The 19601-nt window shown below is 35.3% G+C and overlaps 2 protein-coding genes across 4 annotated transcripts; one reads left to right on the top strand and one right to left on the bottom strand.

Annotated features, from left to right (window-relative positions):
* Positions 1-1141: 1141 nt before the first annotated feature.
* LOC140014228 (uncharacterized) lies at positions 1142-3427 on the bottom strand. The gene has a single exon (XM_072064657.1). It carries the CDS (start codon positions 3425-3427, stop codon positions 1142-1144), a length of 2286 nt encoding a protein of 761 aa, XP_071920758.1.
* Positions 3428-8639: 5212 nt separating this feature from the next.
* Positions 8640-19130, top strand: LOC113707748 (urease accessory protein D-like). 3 transcript variants are annotated; one of them, XM_072065126.1, is made up of 10 exons: positions 8640-8985; positions 10280-10319; positions 13875-14012; positions 14131-14196; positions 14335-14409; positions 14555-14599; positions 16326-16559; positions 17601-17683; positions 17799-17967; positions 18679-19130. In XM_072065126.1, the coding sequence occupies exons 3-10, from the start codon at positions 13914-13916 to the stop codon at positions 18790-18792; spliced, it is 885 nt and encodes a 294-aa protein (XP_071921227.1). In that variant the 5' UTR covers positions 8640-8985; positions 10280-10319; positions 13875-13913; the 3' UTR covers positions 18793-19130. The 3 variants fall into 3 exon arrangements, with proteins under 3 accessions (XP_071921227.1, XP_027085860.1, XP_071921226.1); XM_027230059.2 differs by lacking the exon at positions 10280-10319; XM_072065125.1 differs by lacking the exons at positions 8640-8985; positions 10280-10319 and having other exon boundaries at positions 13342-14012.
* The last annotated feature ends 471 nt before the right edge of the window (positions 19131-19601 follow it).

Genomic DNA, 19601 nt, shown 5'->3' on the forward strand with positions numbered 1-19601 from the left:
TTAGGCTGGTGAAATGAGCATACTTAGTGAACCTGTCCACTGTGACCATGATAGCGTCTTTTCTTTCTGAAGTAGGCAACCCCTCAATTAAGTCCATGGTGACATGACTCCAGGAGTACTGTGATGTGGGTAGTGGTTGCAGGAGACCAGGATGAGCAACATGCTCATCCTTGCATCTCCTATAGGTGTTACACTGCAGTACTGTATCCTTGACTTCCTTATACATCCCTGGCCAGTGAAAGAACTACTTGGCTCTTAGGTGGCTAGCTTGTACACCAGAGTGGCCTCCTAGCTGTGAGTCATGGATGGCAGTGATGATTTTCCTCCTAATTTGCCCTTCTTTTCCAACTACCACTCTTCCCTTGTATTGGACTATCCCATTTTGATAGGAGTAGTTCTGTAGGAAACTTGGTGTGAGAATCAGACTCTTGATCATCTCCTAAACTTCTTCATCTCCTTGGTAGCTTTCCTCCACCTCCTTGACCCACTCAGGAATGACACATGTCGTTTCTGCAATCTCCCCTTCCTCCTTGCTGCTTCTCCTGGATAGTACATCTGCAACAACATTCTCCCTACCTTTCTTGTTTTGAATTTCATAGCTTAACCCCAACAACTTAGTGAGCCACTTCTATTGGAGTGGAGTTGTGGCCCTTTGTTCAAGCAAATACTTGAGGCTTTGGTGATCTGTTATGATTATGAAGTGATGACCTTCCAAATAATGTCTCCACTTGGTAACTGCAATGACCAGTGCCAAAAGCTCCTTCTCATAGATGGACAGCCCCAAATTCTTTGTTCCCAAGCTCTGACTTAAATAAGCAATAGGCCTCCTTTCTTGCATAAGCACAACTCCTATCCCTCCATAGCATGCATTAGTTTCTATGATGAAAGTCTTGTTGAAATCTGACAAGGCTAGCACAGGTGTGCTGCACATAGCCATCTTAAGCCTCTGGAATACCTCTTCAGCCTCCTCAGTCCATCGAAATCCCCCATTCTTCAGCAATGTTGTTAGAAGTTTGGCTATGGAACCATAACCTCTCACAAATTTTCTGTAGTAGCTTATCAATCCTAGGAACCTCTTTAGTTGCTTCACATTTCCAGGCTTTGGCCAGTCCATCATCCCTTCAATTTTCTTAAGATCTGCCTACACTCCTTCAGCAGAGATTATGTGGCCTAAGTACTCAATTTGAGTCTGTGCAAAGCAGCACTTGCTCTGTTTTGCAAACAGTTGGTGTTGTCTCAATAGGTCCAAAACTACTGCTACATGTTGGAGATGAGCTTCCAATGTGGGGCTGTACACCAAGATGTCATCAAAGAGCACTATCACATATTTTCTCAATTGCTCCTTGAAAACTTGGTTCATTAAGCTCTGAAATGTAGCAGGGGCATTAGTTAGTCCAAATGGCATCACCTTGAATTCGTACAGTCCCTGATGAGTCCTGAATGCAGTCTTGTGTATGTCCTCCATTTTGACCATAATCTGATGGTAACCTGCCCTTAGATCAATTTTAGTGAAATACTTGGATCCATGTAACTCATCAATCAGTTCATCAATCAGAGGCATTGGAAATTTATCCTTCACTGTGAGCTCATTGAGTTGCCTGTAGTCCACACAGAACCTCCAGCTTCCATCCTTCTTTTTGACTAACAAGACAGGAGAGGCAAAGGAGCTATTGCTAGGCTGTATAATTCCCATTTGTATCATCTCCCTTACCAACCTCTCTATTTCTGACTTCTGCACATAAGGGCATCTGTAGGGCCTGATCTGGAATGGTCTGGCACCTTCCTTGAGTGGTATCCCATGGTCATGGCTCCTAGGAGGAAGTAGACCCTGTGGTTCAGCAAATATATCTTGGTACTGATTCAGCATCTCTTTCACTCCTGTTGGCATCTCTTCCTGTCCTTCCTGTCCCTCCTCCACTATGGTGAGAAATGCAGTGACTCCATATTCTTGCTTCCTTCTCCACTTGGCCAACTTGCTCCCTTTAATGGCTGTCAGCTTTAGCTTATTAGATTCACCCTTCAGCTCCACTTCCTCATTCCCTTTGGAGAACTTCATGCTCAGCTGGTTGAAGTCAAATTCGATGGGACTATATCTGGCTAGCCAATCCACCCCCAGTACCATATCACAGCTCCCTAGCTGCAAAGTGTTGAAGTTGTGCTGAAACTCATGTCCCGAAACCTTCCAATTCAGGAGTCTGCTAAGTTGTCTAGACTCCAGCTTCTTCCCATTGGCCACTCTAACTGTCAGGGGGGCTCTTGCCACTGGCAGTTGTAGGTGAGAAGCCAACCTTTCATCTAGAAAAAAATGGGTGCTGCCACTGTCAACCAGAATTAGGAGTTCCCTTCCAGCAAGTGCCCCTTTCAATTTAAAGGTAATGTGTCCATTTCCCTCAGATAATGTGCGAATTGAAACCTCTATCCTCTCGTTACTGATTCCTCCCTCAATAAAATCACAGAACTCTTCTCCTTCATCCACTCCCCCATCAATTACTTCAATCAGCTTAGTGAGCTCATCCTCCAAGATATACTGAATCTGATCTTGCTTGCAGATGTGGCCTAAAGTGTAAGGTTTTGCACACTTGTAACATAGTCCCTTCTCTCTCCTGTAGTTGAATTTTGTGGGAGAGATTTTCCTGAATTGGTCTGCTGTGGTTCCCCCTACCCTGTGCCCCCTGTGGTCACTATCCCTGAGTACTTTAGAACCTTCATTGTGCCATTTGTTCCTCAGTTGTGGGACAGGATTTAGCCTACTGTTCCCCATGGAATTGGGATTGAATAGAGCTCCGTGGGGTAACGTCCTTTGTGCCCTCCTTATAACTTCTAAGTTCTTCTCTTGCAGCTTAGCAGCTTCTATAGTATCTGCTAGAGTGTGAGGTCTAGCCATTCTCACCATGTTTACAATCTCACCCTTCAAGCCACTCAAAAAACAAGATTTATAATAAGAATCGGGTTGATTAGGTAGTAGAGGCATTACCAGGGATTTTAGCAGTTCAAATTTTTCCAGGTAATCAGTCACACTCCCTGTCTGTGTCAGCTTATTGAACTCTTTTATGGTCTCTTCTGGTGTTCCTCCTCCAAATCTCTCGCATATTGCCATGGACAACTCCTCCCATGGAACTTCAGTTTTCCCATGGTACATTCCATGGAACCATATGTCCGCCTTCCCTTTGAGATGCAGTTGAGCCGGATCAGATTTTATCTCCTCTTCTACTCCCTGGATCTGAAAGTACTTGTTAGCTCTCCTGACCCATTCCCTAGGATTCTCTCCATCAAACACAAGGAAGTCAAGTTTTGGCAACCTGTTCCCTCCTCTACCTTCTGCTTTCTCAGGTTTTTTGCAGACCAGATCCAATTTCTGATATCCTCCTGAGCTATTTCCTTCTTTTCCCTTTTCCTTGTCAGTCAATTTGGCCATCATCTGCGCCATCATATTCATCATGCTCTCATACTTCTGATCCAAGTTTTTAATAGTTTTTTCAGTACTCTCTTGCCTCTACTCCATGGCTCTCATGGCTTGCTCCAGTCCATCATTCTTATTGGCAAATATCCTCATTACACTCTCTAGTTCAGTCAGGTCCTTCCTCATCATCTCCTCCTATGTTTTAGTCATCCCTAATGGCTCGTAGATAGCTCTGATACCACTGTAATGGTACCAGACTGAGCTATGTGGAATTTCCAAATCTAATAACAGGAATTGATAAATCAACTCAATAACAATTAATCAATTGAAGAGATAAGTTGTGAATTTGACTCAGAAAGCTATAACTGATGTATGAATTAAGAGTTACAGAAAGGGCGGGAAAGGCTAAGAGGATGAACAAGGGTGAAGGAATTTGAGGGGAAGAAACAAAAAGAGGCTCGGCCCCAATCTTTGTTGAAATTACACGAAAAATGCTTGCTTATTACATTCACTCTATCCTATATATAGACTACCAGCTGATTACCAACTTCATATCTTCTAATTGGCGTGACCAAGTGGCTGAGAGGCCGTTGCAGCCAATTTGAAAGTTTGTTATTCGAGCTTCAGTATCTTCTTGTGCGTTTGTTGTAGAATCATCTTCTAGCTAAGGCGTGGTCTTGAAACCACGCCTTCATTTGTTTCTTCTACCTATTTCACGCCTTTTCTTCTTTTGTCTTCACGCCTTCAATTTGACTTTATGACAAACTAAGTATGAAAATGCATTTCTCTACTCTTCAACTCAACCCTACTTTACCTAAACATCGTCTGCTACCAAAGATCAAAACTTGTTTCTCATAAATCGTAAAATCTAGGGGGCTAAAACAGAAATAGAAGAACTCAAAAAACTGCAAAACAAGGAATAAAAAACTAAAAATGAAGTAAAATTGCTTATTGAGGACTAAAACTGGGGTGTGCATTTTTCTGGTTCAATCGACAGAGAAATAGAGAGGATTTGCTGTGTGAGAGTGAGGGAAGTTTTTGGAGGGCTCTGCTGCTTTTTTACGATTTGAGCGAGACAAGTGTTAAGTAATTTGAATCGGGCTGGTGGAATGGAAAACCCTGGAAGGGTTTGGGCAAATTGACCCTGTCACTTCTTGTTGCGAATGTCCAATTGTATCATGCCACGTCCCAGTAGGGGTCCCATTGAGTTTGCAGCACCTTAAACATGTCAGTTTTCTTTTCTTCTCGCCCTCTTTTTGTTATGGTGGTTAATTAAACACGGGGTGTTTCTTTTATAGTAGTAATAGGTAATAGAGCATTAAAATTACAAACAAAAAAAGAAATTTAAAAAATATATCTGTTAAATGCAACTGAACATTATGAAATCAAAAAATCAGAATAATTTTTCTATTTTTTTGGAGTTAAATGTTTCATACCTAATGAAAATCTTCATCAGGCACGCAACTGTCCAGCTTGTTGGAAGAAAGTTCTTTATCTGAATCTAATCGAAGACATTGTAAGATGACACGTGTAATTCACTCAATATTGTATCGGTAAATGATACAAAATTGATAAATGCAAAAATAGGCAACAGTTTATAAAAATTCATTTTATTTAATTCTCACTATTTCCTTATTTTGATTCTTTTAACTGTTTTTGTTTTCACTACATGCATGTCTTAAAAGGGTCTTTAACTTTTTATTACGTTATTGTTCTAGTATTGGTTAAGTTATTTTTTTATTTCATCTTTTTTCCATATTGTCCATAATCGAATGATAGATTTCCCATATTAGGCCCTGTTTGCGTTGTGATACTTTTGGTAAAAAAAAGACCTTTTAGGTACTAAGAATACTTTTAAATTGTTTGATAAACATCATCCCACAAATTTTGGAATAGAGCTTTTGGTGTTAAAAGTTTTTTTTTTTTTTTTTTTTTGCAAAAGCTCAAATTTGATGCTTTTAGAGTAGATTTTGTGATTTAAAAAATAAAACATCAAATTTAATCAGCTTAGCCTATATTATGAACCAAACAAAGAGATAACACTTTTAAAAATTATCAAATTACACATGATCTATTACAATAAGTACTTATTGAATTATATCTCAAACAATATATTTAAAAATGCTTAAATAGTTGATAAGTATTTTTATTAAAAAGCTCTACTGAAAAAGTGCTTTTTAATAAGTTACCACAACCCCAAACGGGCCCTAAAAGCTATGTGTCATATATTTACATACAATCTCATCCATCATTTTTCTTAGGCCTTTCATTTCTTTAAATTAAAATTTTATCATAAAATATGGATTAATTTTTTATACACTATCAATGTATATACAAGCATGCCTAGATCATAATTTGAGTTTAAATTTGAAATTCAAAATTTACGTAGATAACATGCATTTGGGTTCACTGATGTATACATTGATAATGTATAAATGATTGATCTATAAAATATATGAGCCACCACTAAACATTGTCCAATTAAGTTTTTTAAAGCTTGTTGGATGTTATTTTACATACACAACCGTATAATAATACTAGGGGGAGTGCTCGCGCACCGCGCGAGTGTTTGGTGCCTGTGATTAAAGAAGTGTTTTCGTTGAACTAAAAATAGTACATTGTGCGACATAATTAGAAGCAGATACGATTATGAGACAAACAACATAAAAGCCATCCAATATTAGAATCAGCAAGTTCCCAAAGACAAATAAGTAGATGCAGCAAATTCCAAAAAATGTACGGACAAATAGGTTTCCCATGATCCAGATAGATAATAGAGTAGTTCAAAAGGACATTATGTATATCCACTTATTTAGTGATAGTAATAGTAGTAAAATCTTTTAGATGCTGTCATAGGCAGCATTCAGATACGTTGCTTCTTGGTGATTTTTTCATTTTGTTTTACAGGGGTTGTACCACTGGTTCCTTCACTGGACTTTGTAGACGGTGAGGGTGTCAAAGTGATTGAGATGTCTCTTTTCTTTGTCTCCACTGCTTGTATTGCAACATCCATTTGTGTTCCTTTAGAGTTGAGGTCTGGGTTGTCGGCTACTTCAGTTGCGCTTATTGCACTTTCGGTATTTTAGGATGCAGATGTTGTTCCGTAGTGACAAATATTAGAAAGCCACACAAATGACTTGATACCCAGAAAGCTAACCTTATTCCAGAAACCCCACCGAGAACTTCTTCTTGCTGTTATCCCGAACCTATAACATTATAAGCAAACCAGTCAAATTACAGAGGCCTTCTAAATTTGTGAAAAAATCTGTATGTTGCAGATAAATTACAAGGGCCAAGTGTCAAATTTTAGGAATTAAGCACACATCGACGCCACACATGGTCCAAACCACCCACATGAACGACAAAATTGTGGAAAAAATCTTACCTCAAGTTAAACCACCAGGAGTAGTTGCAGCTAAAGAACATTCTGAGATGCTCGGTAGAAAGGCATAAAAAATAGCCCAAATCCCAGAATATTAAAAGGGTGAAACCGAAGAAAACGAAAGAGGAGGTATTGAAATAAGCATAATCAATGCGCAGCCGTTTAGGCATTAACTTACAAACGCTTGACTATTTAATTGAGGCTATAATGTCAAAGAAATGGGGTCTTTCGGACATAAGCTCGGATGAGAGGGGAAAGGAAGAGGCATGGAAAATCCCAATCCTCGAAACTGAAAGGGGGGAAACAGATCCAATCCCAAAGGCCAGACATGGAGTCATTAATAAACCCATGTTTATGGCCGTTAAATTCAGGCATAAATGACAGCAAAATAGTGGAGTTCACACCTGAGAGAAAATGAAAAGGCAAGCTGGGAATCAGAACGGTAAAGCTAACAATATCATGAGACAACATCCAAAGAATACAAAAACTAATACCCAGATGCAAACATGAAGCTATCCGGAAAGCTCATGAAACATTAGGCAACAGTGGCCAAGAACAGCGGGAAAAAAGCTGTTCAAGTTACAGACACAAACGGTTGTCTATAAGAGCGACCAAGACTCATTTTAGGCAATTTCAACCAAAGCGCGAGTCCCAAACAGCTGTCTGTGGCTCAAGAGTTGTACGTGTGCTGTGTAAAGGCCATTTCAGTAATTACACAAACCCACATGCTTATATGAGTTGTATCAAAAGCAACAAATGGTTCCAGATTAATTGCACATACCATAAATATCCAAACACGCAACCACATTTAAAGTTTTAAATGTCTATAAAGGAGGTCATTTCGGTTAATATACCTAATCACAGGCTTTCCTAACTTGTACCTTCAACTTGCAAAACACTTCATAATATAAGGAATTTTCAAAAAGCCCCTACCTATGCGGTTGAAATTCAACCTCCTCTTTGACCAAAACTCAATCTTATATAGTATAAGGATGTTAAGCTTGTTTAGGCATGGATTAAAAAGACATTATGTAATAATATTTGGTAATGTTTTTGTCAATAGGAAAATTATAGGAAAGTGGTGTAAAAGTAGTTGCTATCTTCTTTATGTATCCTCATTTTATCGGTAAATTAGAAAAATATCCTACATTTCCTCTACATATCAATGCATAAAGCAATGGATGATTTAGTATGAATTGGATAATGAAATAATACATTTGAAACGTGTAGATAACATAATACACCAAGAACAAGAAATCTTAAGTTTATGCAGAAATCGTCACTAGTAACTTAATTACTAATATGTTTAAATAAATTTTTGTTGCAAATAATAGTGTCATAGTATACCTCTTGCTAAAATAAACTAATCCAATAGAAATTACTCTTCCAATAAACTAATATTCCTTTTTATTTCACATTTTTTAGTAAAGACAATTCATAATGATAGCTATTTATGAAGGTAGGGTAGTATGTGGAAGTGTATAATTGTTGTTCTAGTACATATAACTTTTCCTTTCTTAATATCGCATGTCCTAACCAGCAAACAATATGTTCATATCTAGGATTCAAACATTAAATCTAATTTTGCAATATAGATATATGGTAAATGTAGACACAAAATTTTTATCAATTTTTAATATTTTTTTTAAATTTTTTCTATTTAATGAGTTATTTATTTTCTTACATTTTAATGTGTATTTTTCTCATTTTTGCAGGTTTATGTTAGGAAAAAGAAAAACAAACAAACAAACAAAAAAGAAAGAAGAAAATCATGAAATAAAAAATCATCCTAATTATTTCTCTTTCACCAAATGATCTATCCATTTTTGCACTCATTTTTACTAACCAAACACACAAGACTCCACTCTTGCTCCCATATACAAATCTCTCGGCTCTCTCTCTCAGAAGGCTCGCTCTCATTTTTCTTAACAACACTCAATCTCCCGCACTCTTCTCTCGGCTCTCTCTCAATCCTCCCTCTCTTTTTTTTTTTTTTGTGTTAACAACAACACAAACAAATATCACTCATTCTCGGCTCTATGTTTTCTCTCAACTACACAAACAAACACCAATACAAAACCTCATTCTCTCCCTTTCGGCTCCTTTTCTCCCAACACATTCACACACAACAAAGAGACAGCAACCGGGTTGGAGCTTGTAATTTCATCAAATTTTTAGTCAAGAGACTACATTCTTCATTGAGGTATTTCTTTTTTCTCTTTTTTCCAGCTTTTTCCTTTCCTTAATTTATTAAATTAAATACATGTTTTGATGTTTATTTGTCCCTTGGTTCCGTTTATTGTTGTTGCTACTAATGTTGTTGAAGTTTTGGGGTTACCCATGAATAAAAGTTAAAGAAAAAAGAATCGGCTCTGTGAATGCATGTTAATTGTTTGAAAAAATGTCAAAATGGAAAAAACGAATTTTAAGGGGCTGTTTTGCTTTATTTTAGCCCTTTTATGTTGTTTTTTTGTCAAATTAAAATCATAGTTGTATTGTTGAAGTTGTGAGGAGTGTTATAGTATAATTTTTAGGATTTTTGGTGAAAGATTTGAGTGTTTAAAAAATATATAAAGACTGGACTGAATTTTGCTATTTTGGCCACTTTCGGGTCATTTTTTGTAAAAACTAACTTCAAAAACGGATTCTATGCGAAAAATCGAGTGGGGGTTGTATTTTGAGAAAATTTGAAGACAGGAAAATTTGCCGCGTCCGGCGGCGGTCCGGCAGCGGTGCCGCCGGAGGCGGCCATAGCCGCCAGGAGGGAGGAGTTCAGCTTCTCGGGTGAAAGAAGAATGAAGAAGCAGAGAAGGAAAAAGAAAGAAAATAAAAGAAAGGAAAGAAAAGAAGAGAAAAAAAGGTTTGGGTTAATGTTTTCTTTTAGGTGGGCTTGTGGTTATATTTGGTTGGGTTTTGGGAGTAGGTTTTGGTTTATTTCTTTTGGGTTTTAGTTGGGTTAGTAGGTCAGAGCCCATGTATTTTTTGTCAGGCTTGAGTGATAACCAGACGGGCTGGCCTGGGTATTTTGGCTTGGACTTTGGCCCGAAAATAAATAGAGAATGGCCCAGTGGCCTGTTTTCTTAATAAGATCTGCTGGCTAATTTGCACTTTAGCTCCTGATCTTTGGAGTAGTTTTACTGCAGCCCGGAATATTTTAAATTTCTTTCACTTAAGTCCTTAAATTAATTACATTTTGGTCCCTAGATTTTATCTTTTATTTAATTTTGACCCTTAAATTTTGAAAAAATATATTTTTTCCCAAAAGTTTTCCATTTTTGCAATTTTGTCCCTAGTGAATTTTGACTCTTTTTATTATGATTGTTTTTTTTCTTTAATAGCTAATTATGTTACTTTTGAATATATTTAACTTGTAATTTTTAGATGTTCTTAAGTTTTTTTATATTTGACATATTAATGTGAATTTAGTATTTTATCATTATTATTATTTTCAATTAAATTGATGCCTTGATTCTTTTGTTTATTTTGAGTATAAATAGGGCAATTTGACTTCCATTTAGTCACCACTTCAAATGGGAGGTACCCCTATTGTTATTGTTTCAATGTCAATTATGTGCTTTTATGTGCTCCTGCATGTTCCTATGTGTTTATATATTTTTATATGTTTTATTTATTTGATTTAAATGTTCATTCAAATTTTCTTATATTTGTTTAGTTAATTTTTTAATTAGTTGAGAGGTGCTTAAATACCTCAAGACATAATAGATAGATAATTTTTTTTTTACAAAAATTGTAATTAGATAGACCAATGTAATAGATAGGATAGGTAGGTTTATTTCATACTTTCCCCATTTATATTGTAGTTAGGCTCCCCGATGTAATACGTAGGTTATGTGTTTATGTGGCTTATGTGTTATATGCTTTATCTGCTTTCCTTAGAATTTTTGCATCTAGATATTATGTTTACGTGTTACGTGCTATGTGCTCATATGTATTTATTTGTTTTAATTTATACCTTATTTGTTTTATTATGTATTATTAATACATGACGTCACCATACTAATCCAATGCTAGTTGTGTCTTCTTCCTCCGTTTACTTGCTAGTCCAACGTTAATAAGGACTTTTAGAAATGGGTTAGTCTAATGTTAGGCCCTTAGATTGTTCATGCCTTAGATTCATCTTTGTGTGATATTCATTACATTTTCATGCATATTTTCATTTTTAGGATCTTTTTCTCATTTGCATGATATTTCCTATTATATTATCCTCTACCCCTACCCTTTATATGTGCTAATTATATCATTTAGAATTGCATCTCATTTAAGAAATTATAGAATAAGTTAGTTCATTGCTTGTTCATATTAGGAGAATTATTCTTTGAACATGGATATGGGTGATTATAACTCTTTAGTTTAAATACCCCATTAATTCTTGTATAAGAAAATTGTGTCGTGAGTTTTTGCCTCCTGTATCCATTATGCTGCATTCCTATTCTTTGACCACTTATATCTAAATGTAAAATTTTATTTTTTTTTTCTTTGAATTTCATTCATGCATGCTCGTGACCCCTTTCAAGGGATTATTTTGGACTTTGCAATTAATGCGAGTGGTATCAATTAAACCCTTGATGAATATTTTGACCCTTCTGACATTTTTTAAATTTAGATTTACATTCATATAGGAAACATCTAAACGTGATAAATTTAAGGGTTAGATTAGGAAAATTTTAACTAAACCTCACAACTAGCTTAGACTAGTTTGAAAGGGTGCCTTAGGTTTAAGTTAATTGAACCTTTGCCTTCCCTTTCTTCATCATGACTCTCGAACCCATTTTCTCTTGTTTTTCAAAGACTTGGAGTTGTCAAAAAGGGTTTTATTTTATTTTATTTTTGTCAAAAAAATATTTTGGGGTGACTTGGTACACCCAAACTAAATACCAAGTGGTGACTCCTAATTTCCTTTAAAATCCTTTTAGACTAAATTTTGGAGCCAAACTGTCGCATTCTTTAAAGTTATATTCTAGGTCCTTTTTCACTTATTTTTAAATAAAATCACATCTTTTGTAAACCTTTTTTTTTCTTCGCGAAAAATGGGGTGCGGCAGTAAACAAGCACCATCAAATGAAATTTAAGAAGACAATATATAATTGGAAATTATTTTTACAAAATAACCAACATAATTGTAAACCTAGAATTTGAAATTGCAATATAAGAGAGATGTCTTCAGGTCAATAATCTAGCTTTAGTACTCAACACATGAGCAAAGTTAATAGAACTCAAATGCAATACTTGCTTCGTTGTGCTCTTTCTTTAAGTAATCTTCCTTTCTTATTTCTTTGCACCATTTTTTCCAATTGGCAGTATATCTTTTCCTTTTCTCTGTTTAGACTTTGAATTGATGCTGCACTTCCACTTTGCATATATTTTCTTTGAATAATTCTTTTGCTTTCTGCATCATGTTCAAAGGAAACATATACATAAGTGCCTTTAACATTACAATATAATTGAGAGTTTAGAACTTAAAATCAATAATTTTTCAATCATAGGCACATTATATTGACACTATTAAGATATATACTATAAATTTGGGAATAGAAATATACTTAGCAAAACTTAAAGTACTTTAAAAAATGATAATCTACTATAACATGCCAAATTTATTGCATGGTTTTTGTTTACACTTGATTTCATGTATATGGTAGAATAGAGGTAAATCTACTGAACCACGGGTTTTTAAATTTGTCTGAGGTAATTGTTTTACTCATGGTACTATAGTCTTGCACTATTTTATCGAATTTCTTTTATATTAAAGGCATTGAACAAAATTCATTTTCACTCAAGCAAGAAAAATATGAGCATACGCCATATAGTGTTGATTGTATCTACTTGATTTCTTCATATATGATATTGAATATTTACTACAATTGCCAACTTAAATCAACAAAGTGGCAAACATTAATTTTATGCAGTTGATAATTTATGGTTAACTTTATAACAACCTTCCAAAAACCTTTACTCTTTAATATATAAATAGCGTATTGTATAGAATATGTTCCAAAATTCTGATTGTAAAAAACCCTATAAAGAAAAAACTCATGTGGCATCTAGATAATTCAAAACCAATTTTATATACTTGTTGATAAACACAAACAATATTAGTTTGTTAATATATCATAATAAAATCACAATTCAATTAATTAGCTTGATTGGTTATGTGATTTTATAGATTATGGATCAAAACTGTCAATTTTACTGATCGAATTCTCTTTGGTAAGGTTGAATTCTTTTTCTTCTTCTCCATTTGTTAATCAAGTAAAAATGTTAAAACAGAAAATTTGATAAAGCGCAGCATTTAACATCTTCTCTATACAACTTAGCCATGTTTTCCTCCAAACTATCAAGTATAAGATTTGAACCTTAAACCTGACAAAGAAGATTCTAAGAACTCTTTCTAGACTATTAGACTAATCCCAATGGTTATATATATATATATATATATATATATATATATATATATATATATATATATATTACATTAAAAAAGAAAAAAACTTACAATAATAACTAGTCTATTTTGTAACACATCTCATAGAGTATGCTAGTAGCACTAGTATTATTTTATTCACATGTAAAGATAAAAGACAGAACATAATTACCTAGAATGTATACCTTATTCCTCTTGATTAGGACTATTTACTTCTTTAGAAATGGGGTCTTCTTCAAATAAAAATCCAACAAAACAAATAAGTCGATTAGATTATGAATTTGGTGATTAATTTACGGTAATATGAGGAAAATAAGATATTACTAGTAAATTGAAAATTGAAGTACCTAAAGCTTGTCTTGTATAGTTATGACAGTCCATGGCAACGACATGTACTATATTGCCTCTTGTTGATTACTTCTGTGAAGAGGGGCCTTAAACTTGTGCTTCAGTTTTGATTTCTCTAGCCTGTTTTGATCAAAAACTCGTGCATCAAATCAATGGTGTACAGCAGTTTTTCTTCTAAACTTTAAGGGTCTAAGGATAGTTCTTCGAAAAATAAAGGGGTGCAGTTTAAATTAACCAATTCTTTGCCACCTTAAAATTACAAGAAGGAAATTGCAGTAAGCCCATCTTAAAATTCCCAACAGGAATTGGACTTTGAGCCTTTGACAGAATCGGGGACAGAGATGGAAACAGGAAAGGTGGTAGTGGAGAGGGTAGGTGGAAAGTCAGCTGCTATTCACTGCTACTCAAAGTATCCTCTTAAATTCATCATCCCCAATAAGGTTCCCTCCCTACTGATGCCTATAGCGGAAACCAACATTCTGAAGTAATTATATTGGCATGCAAGAAAAAACGTTTGATTCTTGACATGGGTTTTCATTTTTATGGTGGTTTTGGCAGGTGGGTCCTTCTCAAATTGATGCTGTTTGGATTTACACTATCACTTATGGTGGTGGAATTGTGTCGGTATGCACACTTTCCATTTCCCTGCATAAAGAGATGTGTATCGTTTTTGTGCGTTTCTGTTTTTTGTTAATAGTTGAATAGTCTGCAATAGTTCTATGTTTTGGTTTGAGTGATTAAATTTGTTGTATGCATAAATAGGGTGATGCTATAAAGTGTGATATTTCAGTTGGTGATGGGTGCACCACAGTGTTAACCACTCAAGCTTCAACAAAGGTCAAATCTTTGATGCTATGTCCCACCTTATGGTTTTTGTTTTGCGTTTGCTATTAAGTATTGTTGGACTCTGTAATACTTTATTTTTCTTTCGTTTTTTGATGATGCTTGGTTAATTTGGTTTACACCATTGGTATATATATAGGTCTACAAATCTGTGGAATCAAAGTGCTCTGAACAAGTTCTGGAGGTAATCACCATTTTGCTTGATGAATAAGCTAATTCAGCATTTATTGCTGTTTGTGTTTGTTAATGTCTGGTATAACTTTTAACAGTTTCCCCACGACAGTGATTTGTTTGTCACCGTGGAGTCTAGATTGGTCAAAAAGTATAAAGGAAAATTCGACCTAGGCTGCATTTCACATGTTAATTTGGGATTGGAGTTGAACATGTCTGTCACCTAATTAAAGGTAGTAATTATCAAGACACGTTTTCAATGATCTCATACATGAAATGCTTTTCCAGATGGTGTTTGCTTTTGATTGCCTTCAAAGTTTCTTCAGATGTTCCTGATGCTTGCAGTATTGTACAAGTTTTATGTGCACTTGATTTTCTTTTGAGAATTTGCTACTAGCATTATGTTACCGACATATTTGTTACTAGCATTATGTTGCCAACATTATTCTGAAGCCAAGTTTTGCATCTTTTTAATCAATAAAAGTGCTAGAGGGCAAAGTGCTATTTTCTTAAATCATATTATGTTTACTTAAAATTTCATGTGGGAAACCTGATTCATGAGATGGGCCAATTTGTTTTTATAGAAATTATGGACACATTCAAGTTGTCCAGTTGTCTCCCTTGTTTATTGGGATACACTTCATAGTTCCTGTTAGATTTGTTCACCAGAAAAGTTTTCTAGTCCTGAATTGTCTATTTCTTTGGACGTCATGAAGTAGATCTACTTGAGGAAGCCTGGAATTAAAGCTGCTAATAATGGTTTTGAACTTTGTTTGTCTTGGGATGGAAGGGATGGTTTGATTTTGAAGTGGAAGAGGTTGGGACAGAATAATCTGAACTTGTGGAAAAGAGAGGATGTGCAGGCTAGAAGACAGCTAGAATAAGGATTTTGATTGGAGCTGTACAGTTTAGAAGAGAAGATGGTCAATAAGAAGAAATCCTAGGATGCATTTATGTTCCAAGACAAGTTTAGGTCAAGCATTCAAGGGCCATATGAATCTCTTTTGCAAGTTATTGACAGAGCACATGAGTCATACCACATTAAAACTATGCAAAGCTAATCTATAGATAAGGACCCTGATACAAAAACTTGCTAGATTATTCTACAACGCTTTTCTACCATTCCTAAAAGAACACCTAAAACTTCACCTCATGAAATGAGGTACCTGCTGGAAAACTGGAATCTAGATTCACGGCAAATAAGTAGTATGAGGATGTCTGACTTAGGAGTAATAAGATTCATCCTAGCTTAATTTGATCAACAATATCAAAATTCGAATAAAAAGTTAGTAGTAAAACCTTTGTCTAAACTGCTTCCTTCATTTTCTTTGTATTACTTTTCATGAACCTTTAATAGACTCTCTTAGCCCCTTGTTATCTTTAAATCACCTCTTGGATTTACCATTGGATCTGAAATACAAAAAATGTAGTACTTTATGCAAGCAAATTTTTTTGAAAAAAAAAGAAGTACTGTGCATGGCTATGAATTGTCTATGCTGACATAGTGACGGAATTTTCATCTTGGCTTGTTCTTGTTTTGGACCAAAAAAAAAAAAGATATTATGGCTGAAAAACCTAGGTGTTTCCTTCTGCTGCTTCAAAAAATAGTGTTGCTGGGGAAGAGTACTTTAGCTTCTCAAGCCAAGTTTGTATTATCTAGTATCCTACTTATCTTATGCAATATCTTTCCTGAGTTTTAAAGCTATTGGTAATAGCGGCTTTTTTGTGCCGCACAGTAGGCAAGAATTGGAAGTGATGCACTTTTGGCTGTGATTCCAGATCCAGTTACATGTTTTTCAACTGCAAAGTATTCTCAAACTCAAGTATTCAAAGTCTTTCCCAGCTCCAGCTTGCTCATTGTTGATTGGATAACTAGTGGCCGTTATGGAAGAGGTGAAAAGTGGGACTTTGAACTTTACAAGAGCACTAACAACATTTTTCTAGATGCTGATGAGCCTTTGTTTCTTGACACGGTATTGTCATCCTCAATCCATGTTTTTTAACTATGCTAGCATCATTGTATACTAAGCGTGTGATATTGAAGAGAGTGGTGAAACTGAAGTATTTTAATCTTATAAGAAATTTTTATTTTTTGAACTATTGCTTGCAATAGATTCATGTCAATCTTGAATATCTTTAGATTTTTGTAGAATGTTGTATTTTTTTTGTTTTAATTGCTTTCGAGCTTTCAACCTGTGGTCATTTAATGTCCTTTTAATCAATTTATGCATATACAGGCCTTAATCCTGGGAATATATGTCATGTTGGACAATAGAATATTGTAATCATGACAACTGCAGTTTACAGGAACATGGTAAATTAATTTTGTCAAACAGCTTTGAGCAAATGTCGATTAGATGCCTTAATGATAGGAAACATCTTTGAAATGAATTCCCCCAAAAAAAAAAGATCTTTTGGATGAAATTGCTTTATTCTGATGGACTGAGCCTGGAGAATGTGTTTCTCCATAGCAATTAATGTTGATATTTGTTGAAATAATCAAATGCAAACATCTCATGGAGATACAAGCTTCAGATCTTCAAACTGATTTACTTGGAACTTCGGTGCACTTTTTGAACTTTGACTTGCTTAAAGATCATCTAGCACATTGGCATGCACAGGTGTTATGTTACCCAGTCTTCTATTGTCTTCAACATGGAGATCATTTAGCTAATTTTTTTACCTCTATCAGGAATCTTTTGTTTTCCTTTTTCACTCATGAATAAGCATTAGTTGTTGGTGAAGTCTCAGAATGCTCTCTGCATTTGGGTTTCTTGACTCCCCTGCGTTGGGAGACTCTTGCTTTTGATATTTTCTATACATCCGACTCTAAAACAAACTCATTTTGTTTTCTTTACATCTGAACTAATTAGAGAATGTTGATCCAAGAATGGTTACCTTTAATTCAGTTCTCTTCTCTGAAGTTTTTCCTTCTACAAGATTGACTCTGTTGTAACTAGATGATGGTTATCCTTCTCATTTAAATGGCTCCGATTGTTTTACTTTGATCACAGATATTGCTAGAGCAGGGAAGGTATAGCAGTATTGCTGAACGGATGCAAGATTATCAAGTGATTGCAATGGTTATACTTTTGGGGTATGTGTTGACTCGATGAATTAATTTAACTAGTACTTTTGTTCTTTATATGATTATTTCCTTTCCACTACTTAATCTTGGTTGTCTGAGGGACTACAAATCTTTTTAATTTTAGGCCAAAGCTGAAGTTCATTCAAGACCAAATTCAGGAAAATGTGAAAAACTTGATGTCTCAGCAATTACGTATTCCTTCAGGTAGCTCTGGACGATATGGAGATATCGATGACAATCCTTTCTTGACCAGACCGAGCTTTTTGGCCTCCTGCAGCGTCTTGGGTCAAAAGGTAGATTTTTTTCACATGGGTGTTAGTTTTCTTGCAATGGTAGGCTCTTTTTACAGTCAATATTCAATAGGTTCTGTTCCAAGGAAATTTTATTTTAGTGTTTGTTTAATACCACTGACTAATCTGCAAGGCTTTGCATCTACAATTGCAGTCAGGGTCTTCTACTAGTCGTGTCATATATGCTTGAAGATCCTCATGGAATTTTTAATGTCTTTGGATAGCTCTTTGAGAATCTTATACTAATCAGTGGGTTACACGACATAAGCAAGTATATTGCATGACTTTGCTGTTAGGCATTGTGGTATATATTTTTTCTTTTATATCTTAATCTTTTATGGATCATTGTATGCCTTGTGGAAGCTTGATTTATGTAAATTTTGCCTGTCTCCATTACATGCACAGATGGTTAGACTTGAAGATTGACAAGCTTTCCACCTTACAGTCGTGCTTTCTCTTGAACTCCTTATTGTAAAAAATGCTTCTTTTCTTAAACTGAAGTAACATTTTCTGTAAGAATGTTTGGCATAGCTTCTGAAATTTCTGCTTCCTCTATACTGACATTGATGTAGTGAAAATTCCATCTCTGCATCGTCAAGTCAGGGAAATTTTAGCATTTGTACAAATTGTTTCATGCGTCAAATTTTGTTTAACTAAATATACGTTTTACATTCTTCATTTGAAGACATGCCAACTCCTTCCTGTTTTCTGCAGGGAAGAGGTGTTGTGGTTCGAATTGCTGCAATGACGACTGAGTCAGTCTACAGTTTTCTTCAATGTCAGTTGTCTGGCCTGGACTCACTGCTTGGTGTGGCGCCATATCGATGATTGTGGAGGGCCTTTTTGTGGCTTAGGGAACATCATAAAGTCATCCAAGATACTGAAAGAGGCTAATTGCTCTGTTTGTATTTTTTCCTTCTAAAGAAGATTCTCTTAATTAAGTGGTAATATAATCTATGATATTGTATCTGGCACATTTTCAACTTCTGTTATAGTGCCTAATCCTGGTTGCAAAATTTGTAGTGGGGATAATTTTATAAACCTCCCTTTAGGTTTCTAACAATTTTGCATAGCGCCCTTATGTTTTGAGTGTTGTAATAATGTAAACCCCTATCACAATAAGTGATATTAAAAGGTTGTGGGAAATGTAGGCAAGTTATATCAAAGCCAAGTATTCATAGCTTACCCTTTTGAGTCAGACATGAAAATGAGTTATATTTTTTACCCAAAATTGGGCATTTAAATGTTTCAAAATTTGGAAAAAGGAATGGCCCTCATCAGCTTGAAAGCAAAAGTACATGTAAAAAATATGTAAAGAAGTCTCGAGGAAAAATAGTCTTGTTGAGATATTTCCCCGCCCTGCCAGTACAACACCACTACAAATTCATTGCCTAACGGACAATCAAGAAGAAGGTTGCCTAACGGACAAATTCATTGAAATAGAGATGGCAATTAGGGCGTTGCCTGCGGGGGCTTGATGAGATGGGGGATAAGGCAGGGCGGGTGGTTATTTTCTCCCTCCGTTAAAAAACAGGGCAAGGAACGGGGACATCTCCTGTCCTATCACCCACCTAAAAAATAAATTTACTATAATTATATATAAAATATATTTAATATTATTAATTATAACAATTATA

Source organism: Coffea arabica, chromosome 9c (assembly GCF_036785885.1).
Source record: "Coffea arabica cultivar ET-39 chromosome 9c, Coffea Arabica ET-39 HiFi, whole genome shotgun sequence".
Lineage (NCBI taxonomy): Eukaryota > Viridiplantae > Streptophyta > Magnoliopsida > Gentianales > Rubiaceae > Coffea > Coffea arabica.

What these genes read in the sequence shown, in the direction of transcription:
- LOC140014228 (XM_072064657.1), bottom strand. Translation starts at nt 3,427, where the DNA reads ATGGCGCAGATGATGGCCAAATTGACTGACAAGGAAAAGGGAAAAGAA.
- LOC113707748 (XM_072065126.1), top strand. Translation starts at nt 13,914, where the DNA reads ATGGAAACAGGAAAGGTGGTAGTGGAGAGGGTAGGTGGAAAGTCAGCT. An exon ending in AATTCATCATCCCCAATAAG is followed by an intron (nt 14,013 to 14,130) that starts GTTCCCTCCCTA and finishes TGGTTTTGGCAG; the next exon opens with GTGGGTCCTTCTCAAATTGA. An exon ending in AGCCTTTGTTTCTTGACACG is followed by an intron (nt 16,560 to 17,600) that starts GTATTGTCATCC and finishes CTTTGATCACAG; the next exon opens with ATATTGCTAGAGCAGGGAAG.